The sequence below is a fragment of the Python bivittatus genome, unplaced genomic scaffold (assembly GCF_059951505.1).
Source record: "Python bivittatus isolate LINGU-HERP-01145 unplaced genomic scaffold, Pbiv_v1 ctg000050_np1212, whole genome shotgun sequence".
Taxonomy (NCBI): domain Eukaryota; kingdom Metazoa; phylum Chordata; class Lepidosauria; order Squamata; family Pythonidae; genus Python; species Python bivittatus.
The window spans coordinates 8,498,608-8,515,516 of NW_028277033.1; the positions used below are offsets into that span (position 1 = coordinate 8,498,608).

The following is a 16,909-nucleotide window of genomic DNA, read 5'->3' on the forward strand; positions in this document are numbered from 1 at the left end:
ACAGGTCTTCTTCTCTTCCTTGATGGAAATTTTCACCTTCACTTTCCTACTAGCCTGTTTTGCAGCTCAGTCTCCTGGTTTGGTTGCTGCTGACTTAAATTAGCTTTCCTGTCAATGTTGTTGTACCATCTAGTCCTGTGTTTATCCAAAAGGAAGATGATCATGAATTTATAAACACAGATTGAATTCTGCTCAATGCCCAGCTTCCCATCTTCTCCACAGATGGTTGCCAAAAAGCAATCCTGGGGATTTCCTGCACAATACATGTGTGCATGTACTTGTATATGCGTGGCATGTGAGTTTGTGAGAAACCGTACTTCTGCACGGGCAGAAGAAAATATACATTTATATTAATTGGATTAAGCTCTATCGATTAAAATTAATTGCTTCTAAAATAAGCTGTCCTATTTACAAAATTGATTTATCCCCATCTACATTTCTCTGTCACCCAAGCACAAGCCATTCTCTCACGCAGAAACAAGCAAGTACAAACATAAGCACGCAATTTCTCTTTCAGCAGAAACAGCAAAAAAGAAGAAAAAACTGGATGACGCACTGGATAAGAGGAAAAGGTAGCTGGATTGGGAAGGGAAGGGGGAAAAACAAAGGGAGAAACTCAACTGGTTGGAGATAAAGCAAGGAGAAGAGCTCATTGGACAAGGAAAAGAGAGAGAAGCCAGCTAGGTTCGCAGAAAGGGTTAAATTCACCAGGCAAGTTGCCCCTCCTGAGCAACACCTAATCTCTGGACTAATTTTCAAAAGCCTCCCTACTTTTAAGCAGAGATGTCTTTGGCCATTTACACACCTTCTTCATTCCTTTGTTTTTAACAAGGTCCTGATCAGTGAATATAAGAAAACCTCTCCCCTCAAACAAACCTCATTATTGGGAAAACCTCATCTTCCTATGGGGTGAAAAAGATATGTTTCTGTTGTTGTTGTCACAGGTCTACTTTCTGATTTTACCTTTTGTGATTCTGTACAGTTTTAATTATTTGATTTTCTATAGTATGATTTGTTTTGGGATTACTTTTACTTTAAAGCAGGATTAATTTTTCATATATTAAAAAAAAAATCCCCTCTCATCCCTATGAGATATGCATGTGGTCTGTGTCTTCCTCAGTCTCGGGTCCTCCACCAGAGGCCTGGGAGTTTGAGGGTTCTGCACAGGATATGAGCTGTTCCTAGCCCTGCACTCTTCTGGACAGAGAGCTCTGAGGTTGTGCCCAGGATCTGTGGGAGCCCTCTCCCAGCTTAGGAGTCACAGCCCCGAGTGCTCCTACCACCACTGGGACCACTTTGGCCTTGACTTTCCACATCCTCTCTATTTCCTCCTTCAGGCCCTGGTACTTCTCCAGCTCCTCATCCTCCTTATTCCTGATGTTGCTGTCACCACTACATCTATCACCACCGCTGTCTTCTGGTCCTTGTCTACTACCATGATGTCTGGTTGATTGGCCAGTACCTGCCTGTCCATCTGGGTCTGGAAGTCCCACAGGATCTTAGCCCTGTTATTCTCCACGACCTTCTGTGGAATCTCCCATCTGGACTTGGGGAGGTCTAGCCCATACACTGTGCAGATGTTCCTGTACACAATGCCAGCTACTTGGTTGTGCGGTTCAGTATATGCTGTTCCTGCCTGTGTCTTACACCCTGCCACTATGTGTCGGACTGTCTCTGAGGCCTCCCTGCACAATCTGTACCTTGGGTCCTGTCTAGTGTGGTAGACCCCTGCTTCTGTGAATCTGGTCCTTAGTGCCTGTCCTTGTGCTGCTATGATCAGTGCCTCAGTGCTGTCTTTTAGTCCAGCCCTTTCCAGCCACTGGTAGGATTTCCCAATGTCAGCCACCTCAGCTATCTGTCGATGGTACATCCCATGCAGGGGCTTGTCTTGCCATGGCAATTCCTCACTTGAACTTCCTCCCATGTCTGCTGCTGCCTCAGGCATTCTCTTAGAAGCTTATCTTTGGGTGCCATCTTAGTGACATACTCCTAGATGCTCTGGGTTTTGTCCAAGACAGTGGCTTTGACACTCACCAGACCCCACCTGCTCTCATTCAGTCTCTGGGTGTTGGACTTGGGGTGGAAACCTCCGTACATTGTGAGGAGCTTCTGGAACTTCACATCATGTCCTCCTTTGGCCAGCTCACTATACCGGCAGGGTATCTGATGACTGGCAAGGCATACGTGTTGATGGCATGGATCTTGTTCTTCCCATTGAGCTGGCTCTTCGGGACCTTTCTTATCCTTTGGTGGTACTTGAGTGTTGCTGTCTTCCTTGCCTCCTCATTGTAGTTCCCATGTAGCTGTGGGATACCAAGGTACTCATAGCTGATCTGTATGTCTGCCATGTGGCCTGCTGGGAGTTCCACCCCATCAGTCTTAACTACTTTCCCTCTCTTTACTACCATCCAGCCACTTCTCCAGTCCGAATGACATCCCAATGTCCTCACTGTAGATCCGTGTCAGGTGGATCAGTGAGTCAATGTCTCCTTCACTCTTAGCATACAGTTTGATGTCATCCATGTAGAGGAGGTGGCTGATGGTGATTCCACTCTTGAACTTGTACCCATATCCAGTCCTTGTGATTATCTGGCTGAGGGGGTTTAAGCCTATGCAGAACAGCAGCGGGGACAGTGCATCACCTTGGTATATGCCGCACTTGATGGCCACTTGTGCAAGCTGTCTTGAGTTGGCTTCCAGTGTTGTCCTCCACAGTCCCACTGAGTTCTTGAGGAAGGTCTTTAGTGTCCTGTTGACTTTGAATAGGACCAGGCATTCACAGATCCATGTGTGTGGCACTGAGTCATAGGCTTTCCTGTAGTCAATCCAGGCTGTGCTCAGATTGGTCTGCCTAGACCTTGAGTCTCGGGCGACTGCTCTATCTATGAGCAACTGGTGTTTTGAGCCTCTGGTGTTGTTCCCGGTGCCCTTCTGAGCTGTGCTCATGTACCTGTCCATATGGTCTTGTAGCTTGGTGGCTATGATGCCTGATAGGGCTTTCTATATTGTGGGGAGGCAGGTTATTGGTCAGTAGTTGGATGGTGCTGTTCCCTTGTGGGGGTCTTTCATGATCAGCACTGTCCCTCCTTGTGTTAGCCAGTCTGGGTGGGAGTCTGTTGCTAGCAGCTGGTTCATCTGTGTTGCTAGGCATTCATGCACTGCTGTTAGTTTCTGTTAGTGCTGTGAGCCTTTGTATAGCAGTCTCTAGGGCTTCAGATGGAGTCAGGCCCTTGTATTTTTTCAGTAGCCAAGTCTTATCCTTAATCTCCACACCCTTCTGTAGTTCCACCAGTTGACTAATTTCTCTCTGAGTTGCCTTGATCTTAGCCTCCAACCTCATTTTCGGGTGGGGGGGATGGTATGTACTGCTGTTCTTGATCATGTACCCAAGCATCTCCAGGACTGCAGCAGCTGTAGTATATACCAGTTCATTAGTTTGAGTGGTAGTAGGGATTGTCTAGAGGGCTCTATTGGCATCTTCTAGAATACTATCCGATGGTACTTCTCCACTGAGCCTTGGTAATCAGTCTCAAGGGTTGACTGTGGTTAGTTTATCCATGATCTTATGCCTCATATCAGCTGTTGTGCTCTGTAATGGAGGGGGTGGCAGTGATGTTCCAGCTTCAGGTGTTGGCTGCACATCCAGTTGTTCTTCCAGGTCTTCTTGAGTCTGGGATGTAATGTGTAGTTGGTCTATCTCAATTTGTGAGAGCAAGTTCCTCTTCACTATGTTGAAGCGTTGGGTATGAACTGTTTCTCGGTTAGTATGGATGTACTGTAGGTCTTCTGTCCATCCATAGTTCCTTCATACATTTCATATATCCCCTCTCATTAGTTCTACTGTTGTAGTAACTTTCCATCAATTCCAGGTTCTCTTGTCTTGTCCATGTATGGTTTGTTCAGTAGCCCACTTATCGTCAGATTGTCCTGGTTCCCCAACATCTGGTACAGACCTTGTTGATCCGGGCAATGTCCGAACTGGCATGACTCTCTTAGTGAGAGACAGAACAGGCATTTATGGATATCTTAATCACCTTTTTCCAATCAGGTTGTATCCCGTAATCTGTGGACTTCAACTCCCAGAATTATTAAGTAACCTGATCTGCAGCCATGATGACTGGGAGTTACAGGAATTGAAATCCAACACATTGGAAATTATAGATTGGGGATGGATGATATGGAATGCAATGATAAAGATTTATACCATTTCAACCATGTACCATGTCTTGAATGGCATTTAGAAAGAATCCAGTTCCAATCTACAGATGCTTCAGTTTACAGGACATAAAATGGGCAAGATAATACATGGCAACCAGAAGCATTGTGTAGACAGACAAGTCCAATATCAAATGGAGGAATCAATAAGGGTTTTTTTTGGGTGGGGGGAATCCTGTTGCAATAATTGTGCTGCCATAATATTTGAGTTCCAGGGAGTGAAACAGAACAGATGAACTCACCTCCAACATCCTGTGAATGTATGCTGCCATAAAGAATTAATGGATATTTGGCAAATAGTATCAACAAAGCAGAAGGGAGCTGTCACTTGATGTGTTAACCTTTCATCTTGGGGGGCCCACTTCTACCACCTGAACAAGTTGCTGATCAAACAGAGCTTGGAGGGGGGGGGGGTTGTTTTCCCTCCTGCAAATAGGTCCCACCATCCCAAGATTAAGTGTATGTGAGCACAAATTATTTATGTGGGGAAGACTTTGTTGGGAGGAAAAATTAGGGAGTGATCATTATTTGTCACCTGTGATATTTTAGAGTTTACCCAGTAGTTCTCAGCTGTTATCCTCAAAATGGCAGGGATTTATGCAACCAGTTGTCAACAATCACAGCAACAAAGAAAAGACACAAGAGCTACCTATCTCTAGATTAAGGAGACATGTCCTTAATCTGGAAAGCCTATTTATTAGATTTTCCCCTAAGACTATAATTGCTATGAGTTTATCTATGCATGTAATGACTGACCCAGGCATTGCAAAGTTGAGTACAGTGGTACCTTGGGATACGAACGCCTCTACTAACGAACTTTTCGGGTTACGACCAGCTCCGGCCGCAAAAATTTACCTCGATGTGCGAACTCTGCCTCGGGGTACGGTCATTTTTCCGCCCCTGACACGTGGTCCGCGGCCATTTTTCTGCCCCTGACACGTGGTCCGCAGCCATTTTCCTGCCCCACCACGCGGCGCCAGGCCATTTTCCCGCCCCTGACACGTGGTCCGCGGACGCCAGAATGGATTAACGGTAATTACATTGAACCTTATGGGAAAATTTGCTTCGGGGTGCAACCAAATTCGGAGGACGGAACAGATTAACCGGATTTACATTGAACCCTATGGGGAAATTTGCGTCGGGTTACAACCAACTCAGGATATGCCCAGAGTCATGGAACGGATTAAGTTTGTATCCCAAGGTACCACTGTATATCTGTTTCCTTTTCCTAATTAATTTTTAAAAAATTATTTCTAGATCCCAGGGGCTAAGTCTGCAATCCTCTGCAAGTGATTTCAGGATTTGCTATCTGTTAAAAAGATCTAGAGGAAACTCAAGATGCCAATCCTAGAGAAAGCCACAGCCGAAAAGGAGAATAGCACACACAGCCAAGATGAGATGGTGAGCAATGGAAAGAGGCATCAGAAGGGATGTGGAAGGGGGGGCAATGCCATTGGGATGGAGAAGAGTTTAGCAGAACAGATATCACATTGTTCCTCTTTATGGGAAGAATGAGTGAAGTAGCATTCAAAAATTCAACAGGTCACTTACCTGTGGAAAATATACTAGTGTAAGGTGTGCAAGGACAAGGACAATAAATTGAGACTGCTCAACAACAAAGCCATTTTGGGATTTCTGATTTCTTGAGCAATTCTATGGATGTTTACCTAGAAATCAAATGACTCCCCCCCCCCCCCGCAAATGCAGGGGATGAGGAAAAAGACAACCCAAATATTTAAGTCAAATAGCTTCAAGCATAAAGTTTCGAGTTCAAAGCCAAGGGATGAATGTCCTCCCTGGATTGAAAGAAGAGCTCAAGATGGTCCTTCTTCATCCATCCTCTCAAAGAGAATAAGTTTTAGGTTCTCTTGTCTAGATGTCCCTTTTGTTAAAAAATTAACAAAAAAACGGTCTTCTTCTTCCTTAGATGAGAAATGAGAAGGAGAAAGCCACTTTGTTTCTTAGACACTGCAGCAGGGTATGGTCAAAAAAGTCAAGTTGGTGGCCACAGTGGTGTGATTGAAGCTCCACCTGTTTTTTTTATAATTTTTATAAAATTGTTAAATTATTTTGATAGGGTTTTTAAAAATAATTTGAGGTAAACATTTAGCCATTTTCCCCCATATTGTTTTAATATTTTAAAAAATCAAGCAGAGGAAAACTGGCCTATATTTTCCCCTCTATTTCAATTAAACAGGAAAGTTAAAAATTAGAAATTACAGTGCTTGGTTTCCATCTGTGTGCCCTTTGCAAACTATCACATATTAAAAAGAGGTTTAGAGAAATTTAGAAGATTAATTGTCCACCCCAGAGAGTTGCAAAATATAGCACACACTGCTCTGCTCGAGTTTGTACAAGAAAAGTGTCTCTCTTGTGTCTTTTCCAAAGCTAGAATGGGATAGAATGTTTTGGCTCTGTTCTGCATTGCTCATAGGTTCATTAACTTCCATGCAATTGTTTAAAAGTAATAATTCTATGCTGTATGAAATCTGAAAGAAAGTATGTGTTATGTTAGAACATCAAAGCTGAAGCTCAACTACAGGAAAGGAGTTTTGTAAAACAAAATACTGTAGGAACGTCCAACTACTAATTGCCTGGAATCTTTTTCATTAGAAACTGCTCAAACTTCCAGTTCCACCACTCCAACAAACGTTAGATAAGTACCTTCAGTGCATGAAACATTTGGTGTCTGAAGAACAATATAAGAAGACAAAGACTATTGTGGAGAAGTTTGGAGCACCAGGAGGCCAGGGAGAGCTCCTACAGAAAAAGCTCCTTGAAAGACATGAAAAAATGGAGAATTGGGTATGTTTTCTGTCCTTCAATTTCAAATATGCTCATCATAAAATGTGCAAAAAAGGCTAGAACAAATGGGTGTTTATGCTTCTTTTTCCTTTATTTCCTTCTCTATGGGATTTGTTGAGCTGCTCTGATATCCCAGAGGCATTACTGGTACACAGAAAAGTTCATTTTCAGACTTTCTTTTCTGAGGACAATAGAATATTAGTGTGGGAGACAAGAATCACTCTAGGTCTCTAGTCATCAGAGGACGTTAATAGGAAAGACAAAAACACAGCTGGTAAAACAAAGCTAGAACGTCTTGAAACAATGGACTCGACCCAGAAATGTTCAGTCTAGACTTGAATACAGTAGACTTGGAGACAGGTATGCTGATTCCTGACATACTTACTTGCAAGAAAGTTGCTTGTCTGAAAGATCCCACATGTCAGGAATAGGCAATCTTTGGGGGCCAAGAACCACTTTTTAATTTTTTTCAGTGTTTGAGGGCTAGAGAAGGAAGCCATGATGGCGACTGCACTCAAGTGGCCAGGACCAGATTCCAGGTTTTCAAACTTCTTTCAGTGTTTGGGGGATGGGGGTTTTCTCTATCTTTAAAAATTATGTGTCTATTAAAATCAAACTGCCAATGGATCATGCAGATTAGAAAATTGGCCATGTCTGAAGTCTAGAGAGTACGGGAAGGGTGTTTTTTTTTTCAAAAACAAACAAAACAAAAAGTATTTGTTCAAAAATTAGTGGACAAAATGATTCCATGGAACGGTTTCAGCAGATGCTTAATTTCACAAATGTGCACTAAATCAATGCAGAGGAAACATATGATACTATTTGACAATGTACCTATATATCACTTTTTTTTTTTGGTAGGTTTTGCATTACTGGCTAGATGACATGTATCTTAACAATCGATCAGCCCTTCCAATCAATTCTAGCCCAGCAATTATCTTTGCTCACCGACAGTTCCAAGAAGCAGATGACCAACTGAGGTAAAGTATCTGAAGATCCCTGAAGACCATAACATCCCATTCTGGCTATAACTGTAGCACTTTATGACAAACAGATGTCCAAATTATGCATAGAAGAGTCATAAACATATTTAAACTTTTTTTCCCCAACTCAATGGCCAACTTTGAATTTGTTTTGACTTCTCCTCTTTTCTGAATATACTGCTTCTGAAATGCACAAGAATTTAAAGCACCTTACACAGACTTGTATTAAAAACCCCATTTAAACCTATGCTTTACTCTATATGTCATTATTCTGGCTTGAAAAGAAATATGAAGAGCTGAAGTAGAGTCATCTAAACTAAAATGGGTTTCAGCTGAATTTCTTTTAAGTTATTTCTTCATGTCCACAATCATTCTGTGTGTTTGTATCTACCTATGTACACCAGAGGTGGGGGAACTATGGATTCCCAATCAGGGGCATCCACCAGGAGGTTGTGTCAAAAAGGTCAAGATGGTGGCCACAACTCTATGATTGAATCCTGGTTCTTTTTACTTGCATCACACATGCAACCCAGGTTAAAAAATGGGTGAGACTTCAACCTTGTAGCTGCCATCTTGACTCTTTTGACACCATCCTCTCCCCGTGCAGACTTCTGCTCCCAATGTTAATCACTTACAATTTTCAGCATCTCAGTTTCCATAGCCAGTGATGAAGAATGCTAAAGTTGCAGTCTGGGGACTTCTGAAAGGGCCCATATTCCCACCCCTGGAGCCATCTACGTCAACATCCACCTACTTACACACACCCACAGAAAGACTACATTTCAAATCATTCCCTTCCAATCATTCTCACAGGAATCTACCTCAACAGAATTGAATACCTTCCTTCATGGGGCACTGACTTCCTTGAGTTTAACTTTCAGGTCCACAGCTACTTCATGTCTCTGTCTGACATCAACCTACCAGTAAAGCAACTTCTTTTATTTCAGCTCAGCTATAGCCAAACCAGACTCCGGCATGCCCCACTGAACTTAAAGGGAGTTAACCATTTTAGGATTGCATTCTGTGTTGCTTTAAATAAGTCTGTGTTAAAACTGAAATCGGCTTTTTCTGCCTTCACCCTGTTTTGGTTATTTTTCATGTTCATTAGATAATTTATATCCTACCCTTCTGATTCATTTTGCATTGCTGGAGAGATTAATAACAAGCAACATCATAAAATCACAGTGACACATAAACTAAAAGCAATAAAAGTAGATAAACTACAGACAGCTCCAGCAGACAAAAACAACTGAAATAGGAGTTGTTATATGTATGTGTGTGTATGTATATAAACACACACACACACACACCATACTGCTGGCCAGAATAGATATAGTTTAGACAAGTATCAAAAAATGGGGATATTATGGTATTTCCATTACTGTTATAATATTCCAATCAATTAAAGTATATAAAACTCCCTCTGAGTAATTGGATTGTACTCAAAGTGTGTGGATTAACGAAAAGTGGAAGATGCCACATTTGATCACGTAGAAACCAGAGGCTAATGGTCACCCTTTTCAAGGAAAATGTATTCATTGTGTCTGCCCTTGCCTATAGATATGAAAATGAAAATGTTCTGGGAAGATAGACTGGATTTGAAATTGCTTCTGCTACTTATGACATATTTTCCCCCAATAAACAGTCTCTTGGGTCCTCCTATCCATGAAAGATTGGTTTCTGCTTTGCTCTAGTGACCGCCTGCCAGACGATATTGAAGACTGGATCTAATTGTGATGTCTGAGCAACTAAAACATTTGCCTTTTGGATAATAAGCTCGCCAGAATTGTGGAAATTACAAGAAAAGTAGAGAGATCTTGGTGAATGGTCTGGATTTTCAGCTAGCCACTTCTAAAACCTGAAGTAGAATCAGTATGAAGACTAACAGAAAAAAAAACCACGTTATTTTAATATGACACAAATGGTTTCTAGACATCTTCATACAATATCAGTGTCATTTCTGAACAATTTGGATGATTGAAGGATTTAGGTAGACTCTTCTGAAATGCTCCAGGAAAACTAAGCTTTGATATTCCAAAATTATAATCCCTAAATCCACATCCTTATATTTAATGACTGCTATTCCAAAGATTAAGATATATTCCCAAGATTTTGGAACATATAGAGTTATCAAGAGAATCCTTATGTCTGATGTGGTTAAGGTGGAATTCACTGTCCCCCAAGCCAAAATAATTACCCAGAAATAAGTCCCATAGTGTTCAGTGATGCTTACTTCCAGGTAAAGATAGTCAGCTTTTCAATCTTAATATTGTGAATTAAGCAATGTGGCACAATATATAAAAGTAACACAAGAAGCTATCTTATAACTGATCTATCCAGCTCAGAATTGTGCCGTAGAGTTTATGAGAGTTGTTGTTCGACCTATTTGGAAGACAGCAAGTTGAGGAAAAGAAGATCTTTTCTTGATTCTCAGGATCTTCAGACAGGGTTCTCTCTCAGACCTACCTGGAGATGTCAAGGAGTATGTAACTTTTTCTTTATATTTTTCAAGCATGTTCCGGCCTTCCCTTAATACTGTTCTACTGTATTAATAATATTGTATGAGAATTCCAGATGTTTAAATAGGTTGAAGTTACAGTAGGAGGCAGCAACTACTGTGAAAACTTTGGCTGATCCCCAAAAAGAGCGTTAGACTTAGTATTTGGAAGAGGTAGGGAGCACAAGCACATTGTCTCTTTAAAGCAGCCACATCTGTTCCCAGGTTTGCACAGAGGCCTGGAAAAAAGATTTGGCTGCTTTAAGTAGTCAAACTTTAATGAGTTGGCTGCTTAAAGCTTCTATATCCTATCCTATCCATGCAGGAATCTGAAATCAAGCCCAAATTGAGGGACGTTTTCCCTTTAAAAACCTCCAAAGCTTTTTTTTTTAATGTTCTTAGATATATTTCCCCCTTTTTATTATAACAAGCCCTCCCTGAGTACACATTACTGGTCAAATTAAGTACTTAGTTTTTTCTAAAGTACAGAGGCAATTTTAAAATATTGAAATTCTAATTAAATGCATTGATCTAGGCTATTCTGTTTTGACGAATGCATTACTCTAAGTGCTAATACAATTAGGTACTTAATCTCATTCTACTCTGAGTACAATATAATTCCAATGCTTCAAAAGCCTTAAAAGCCAGATTTCTTACCCTGTACCTTAAGGCACAGGAACTACTTTTCTGTATGTAACTTGCATGTACATCAAAGTTGCATTTCCTCCTCGCAGTTAGTCCTTCCTGACTCCACCTTATGCTGGTAAGGCTAAGTTAAAACCATACGATCTGAAAATGCTATTGAAATACATTTTAAAATACAGAATGGCAGCATTATTCAGAATTATTCTATTTTACATAGATCATCTTCAGAAACTTAAAAAAAAACAGATACATCCAAAATGATGACTTGTCTATACATGTCCTCCTCCCCCCTTTAAACTGAATAGCTTCACTGTAGCAGCTGTTTCTCTGTTTTGCATCTCTCCCAGTTGCACAGCTCTCGACACAGAAAAAGCCTCTTGGCATATAGGTGATGTACTTAGAAACCTTGGACAGAAGGCGGGAATAGGAAATGCTGTCCAGCTCTTAGGCACAATCTTGACCAAATATGAATTGCAGTGAGACAAACATTGTTTAAGAATAATTCACAGAAAAGCAGAAAATGCATCAAAATATCAGTCTGGTCACTCATGCACCGTACTGTAAAACATCAGTAGTAAAGGCTAGACCAAATCAAAGGTGGGTTTATTCCGGTTATCCTGCTTGCCTGCCTGCAGGGAAAATAAGAAGAGATCAAAGACATTAAAGAAAAGATTTGGGGTGGGGTGGGGTGGGGAGAGAATTGGGAGCACTAAAATAGGTCTGTCTTGCATTTTTGCTGACCGTCTTGTAACTACTGGCTGGCCAATCTCAAGGAGTAACCAGATGTGAATGGGAGCAAGAAGCCCATTAAGAGACTTTTTAATATATGGTAAAAACACTGGATTTAGACTCAGGAGACCTCGGTTTGAATTCCCACTCCATATCAGGTATCTAATCTGCTATGCAGGGTTGTAGTGAGGATGACTTAGATGAGGCCTCATCCATTCTCTCTGGAGGAATGAAGAGATTTAAAAATGGAAGTAATACGATCAATTAATACTGATGGACGTCCTATCTAGCTGCTACTTGATTATCAACTGGCAAAGGTCCACCATGATAACCCTATACTGATCATGATGTGTATATAATCTCTTGCTGCAGAAATCCATGGGACTTTTATATTTTGACTTCTAGGTTTGCTGCCAATCTCATTTCTGGAGTTCTCGATTATAAAGCTCTCCTGGACACGTAAGTGATTTGCCACTTAGGAATAGAATCAGTTCTTAAATGAGGAGGGAAAAGGGATGAAAGTAAGACATGTCCAGAGGTTTGGTTGAGATGACCTCACACAGTAATGAAGTCACTCTTCCAAAGTAAATCATTTTTTAGTCTTGAGGAGAATCGTAGGTGTAATTTAGATTTAAGGCTTTTAGGGGTAAGTCCCATAAATTGTGGACAATTAACATAACTACGCCTGACATCAGCCCCAGAGTTTAGTTTTAGAAGAACTAAAAAACTTAAACACAAAAAGTTGTTCTATGCACAGCATATTTCCTGAGCACGAACACAGAGCAGCACAACCTATGATCCCAGGGCTGCAGGTGACCCCCCCCCCCCAAAAAAGCTTCACATGCAGCCCCTCCCAAGGACTCCAAAAGCTTTGGTTGCTTCTTTTTTAATAGGATGGGGGGAAATATGAAAGACACAATTGGGAGTCATCATAATAACTACATTTCAGTTGAGTGAAAATGAAAAAATAATTGAAAATCACACCATATCTCTACCCTGGGAGGATGGCCCCAGCAGAGATGTTCAAAGGGCCAAGTGTGGCCCTCAGCCCTGAGAAAGTTGTGCACCCCTTTGTTGGCATCAAAGGACAACAATGTCTAGAGTTCCTTGCAGGGAGGAAGATGAGATTTATAAATGGTGTGATATCATAACATAAACTAGCATAACAAAACTAGACCTGTGTGGAATGGAATTTACAGTAAGTTGTTATTATGAATAGCTATGATAATTTACCAAAGGATAGAAGTTTTAGGCCAGTGTTCACTATTATTACTGCAGTTGCCTGCATGTGTTATATCTTGTGTTGAATGACTGTTGCGTTGCATGACACTTCAGCTCAACAATGCACGCCCTTCCATCCCTGCTTTGGATCCATTCAACAAATCTTCTTCAGTCCAGATTATTGACTTGGCTATTATCCAATTCAAATCACGCCATTCAGATCATCAGTCTGAACAGAGTCAAAATTTTGACCAGAGCTGTTTGAAAATTGGATCATCTCCATATAATATGCTTTGACGTGATTTGAAAGGTTGAATTGGGTTGCTTCAATTTGCTGAAACAATCTGGCGGGGGGGGGGGAGGAACAGCTTTTACGTGTGGTCAAAATCCTTCTAAATTGTTGAATTTATTCAAATGCCTCTCATGTGATTCAACAATGGGACTCAACAATTTGATCTGAAAAATCAGAGATTCTATCAAATAGCACTCTAGCTGAAACTCTGAAAAAAAATCCTTTATTCCAGTGCACTGCCTATATCTATTCTACTTTCCACCTCCTATTAATTCTGACTGTAGGACATTCCTTAAGAATAAGCCATATACAGTTGTAAGATGAAAGTACCCAGAGGAAGCAAAACACTTGATATGACATTTTGCAGAATAATTAATAAATTCTGCTGTTTCCACCTAGTTTAGCACAACTTCTTTTACAAGTGTCTCCAAAGGTAATTGCTTACAAAATGTTACAATTGTTAATTTCTCTGCTATCCTTTGAAAGAGAGATTAATATGATACTATATTCAATTTTAGTATCTCAAGTTTCTCTCAAATGTTAGAGAATCAGACATCACATTGGTCCAATAATTTTGCCTGCCCTTTAGAAAGGACTAAGTCCATCCAAGATCTTCCTTTTCTCCCCACAAAAGGTCCTAATCTTCTCTGGCAGAAGGACCTCTACAATGCATGACAACACCTTCACATTTTCAGCCACGTGATTTCAGCTTCTAGCAGAGCATTAAAGGAGGTGAAGAAGCAGGCATGTTTCATCCTTATTATTGACTGTTACTGTCTTCATTTCTGCAGTGTTCATCCATGAATGCTAATATGGTTGGGACATAGGTATATGTGGGCATATTAAGAATGATGGAGTTCAGCTTTGGCCTCCATCTACTGATAACTGCTTTTTATCTTATTTTATCATGGTTCTATTTGTTCTGATTTCCTTTCTATCTACCCCTCAACCAACCCCCCCCCCCCAAACATTTTGTTTTGTCTCTTGTTCTGTTCCTCCAGCCATGCAATCCCTGTTGATTTTGCTCGTGGACAACTGTCTGGTCATCCTCTTTGTATGAAGCAATACTATGGACTCTTCTCTTCCTATCGCCTCCCAGGACATACCAAAGACACCCTTGTGTCCCAGAAAAGCAATATCATGCCTGAACCAGACCATATCATTGTTGCTTGTAACAATCAGGTGAGTGCATCTTAATCTCACTTTATTTTTTTTTTAAATCTATCCCCCACCCAATTTTTTTTCAGTTGAATTGATCAAGCATGTGTTTAAACTCAGATTTATTTATTTTATTTTACTAATCAAATTTATACGCCACCCATCTCACTATATAAGTGACGCTAAGCGGCTTACAAGTAAAAGAACTATAAAAATCTTTACAAACTTATGCAAAGCTGAAAAGCTAAAAAGGTGGAGAGGTGAAAAGGTTACAAGACTTTTGCCCAGTCTGGGTGACCACCAGGTGTGTGAACTTCATCTCCCAGAATTCACCAATCAACACAGCTAGTACTGAGAATTTGGGGAGTTGAAACCCATAGATCTGGAAGGCACCAGATTGGGGGCCATTGCAATGAAGAAATGCCTGAAGACAGGAGCAACAGGATGGAGATGAACTGAAAAGTTTGTTCTGAGTGTATGCTTCCTTGTTCTAATCTGACTCTTGACCATCGTAGCAAAACTGAAGAAACCCTTGGTGACTGGAGTCACAACTTACTACCAAGTGCCTGAGGACCTCACAGACTGAGACTGTTGTAGAAAACTGGAAGGGATTTTCGATGTGCTTCCTGTTTTTCCAGGGGAAACTTTGTTTTCTTTTTCTTTTTAAAGTTAGCAATTCTTTATTGTATCTATTGGCCAACTTTTATCAAAGAGTTCAAGGCAGTATACGTGAGAAAAATAGCTCTGTGAGGTAGACAGGACAGTGAGGTAGATTGGACAGATGTATCTCCACAGCCATAACCCTACAAGGTGGATTTTATATTTTTATATTTATATTTTTATATTTATATTTTTATATTTATATTTTTACAAAGTGACTAACCCAGAGTCATCCCGTGAACGATGTGGTCAAGTGGGGATTTGAATCTGGATCTCCTAATTCCAGTTCCCCTAAACGTTGGATTACACCAGCCGTTTTAAATTTCTACTCTAGTTGGTTCTGTTTTCCACCGGAACGAAGGGGAATTCCATTGGCAATTTTTGGCAAGACATCATCAAAATTAGTGATGCCAAACAGCACTCAGAAGACTGTAAAAAGGGATCAAAAGTTGCCTACTTTTACTCTATATCATGGCTTATTGTATTATTTCGTGGTGACTTCCACAGTCAGAAAAGTCAATATGGCAGCCATGATCATGTGATTGAATCGCATCTGCAGCATAAATAAAAAGAGGAGGGGCTTTGCATCATCACAGCCCCCATCTTGACCTCCCCAAATGCCCCTGGGTGGCTATTCTTGTAAACCAACGTAGCAGAAGTGAAAGTCTCTCAGGTCTAGCTGGCTGACGTGTTGCGCAAATACATCCAGTTCAATTTTATTTGGGCCACCTCTGAGTGCACTCTGTTGATGCTCAGAGGCCAGCGGTTGTGCTGCAGACTGTAGATGGGGCAAGAAATCATGCAAAGCAGGAACACGTTATGGGGGATGGATATTAGGATATTAGGAATGGAAAAATGGTATTGATACAGCAGTCATCCCCTGATTCAAAGAGTAACCCATTTTCATCTCTTCACTCCTGGTGCTTCCTCTGCAGTTTTTTGTTCTGGACGTGGTTATTAATTTCCGGCGTCTCAGCGAGGGAGACCTGTTCACCCAGCTACGGAAGATCGTGAAGATGTCGGAGAATGAAGAAGAGAGACTGCCGCCAATTGGTCTCCTGACCTCGGATGGGAGGCTGGAGTGGGCCGAGGCCCGAGCGATCCTCATGGAAGGTTAGCAAGACGCACCTCTGCACCCCACCTCCCCGTCATCCAGTCCTTTGGCCGGGTTGCCCTGGACAGTCCCAAAGGCCCAGCCTGGCATGCTGCAGTGGGGCAGGTGGCTGTCCCCCTTCCCAGCATTTTCTCACTCCCTTTTCTTTTCCCCCTGGCTCTGAGGGCTTCTTGTCCTGCCTGCCATCCCCTTGTCAGATGACAGCACGCTTTCTTCTCATGTATTCCTTTCAACTTGTAGAGAAGTCTGGGAGTGCTACAACACGAAGCTCCAATAATTCCTAGCATGAGGCATATTCTAATCCTGGAGCATGTTTTTTTCTGAACCCAAATTAAAAGCCTACCCAGTTTTAATTTTGAGAACAATATCAAAATTGCCCAATTTCAGAGGAGCATCCCCAACTATTACTTCGTTATGAAATACTCATTTAGGCATCTTTAGCACTTGTTTCCCCCCATTTCAAAAACTGAAACGAGGTGGACCAAAGTTTTGTTATCCTCTTGGCAGCTGCTTGCAGGCACAGAAGGTCTTCCTAACTAAGTAGCCTCAGCTGGATCCCAGACAAGAGAGATCTGTGGTCCCATCTGGAC

General features: G+C 41.4%; 1 protein-coding gene across 1 annotated transcript in view; it reads left to right on the forward strand.

The window, feature by feature from the left end:
- Positions 1-5,553: 5,553 nt before the first annotated feature.
- Positions 5,554-16,909, forward strand: part of CHAT (choline O-acetyltransferase) — a 35,613-nt gene continuing 24,257 nt past the window's right edge. The window contains exons 1-6 of the mRNA XM_088154461.1: positions 5,554-5,616; positions 6,829-7,020; positions 7,882-8,000; positions 12,280-12,333; positions 14,389-14,569; positions 16,141-16,318. Coding sequence (XP_088010587.1) covers positions 5,554-5,616; positions 6,829-7,020; positions 7,882-8,000; positions 12,280-12,333; positions 14,389-14,569; positions 16,141-16,318 — 787 coding nt within the window. The remainder of the gene's footprint in view (positions 5,617-6,828; positions 7,021-7,881; positions 8,001-12,279; positions 12,334-14,388; positions 14,570-16,140; positions 16,319-16,909) is intronic.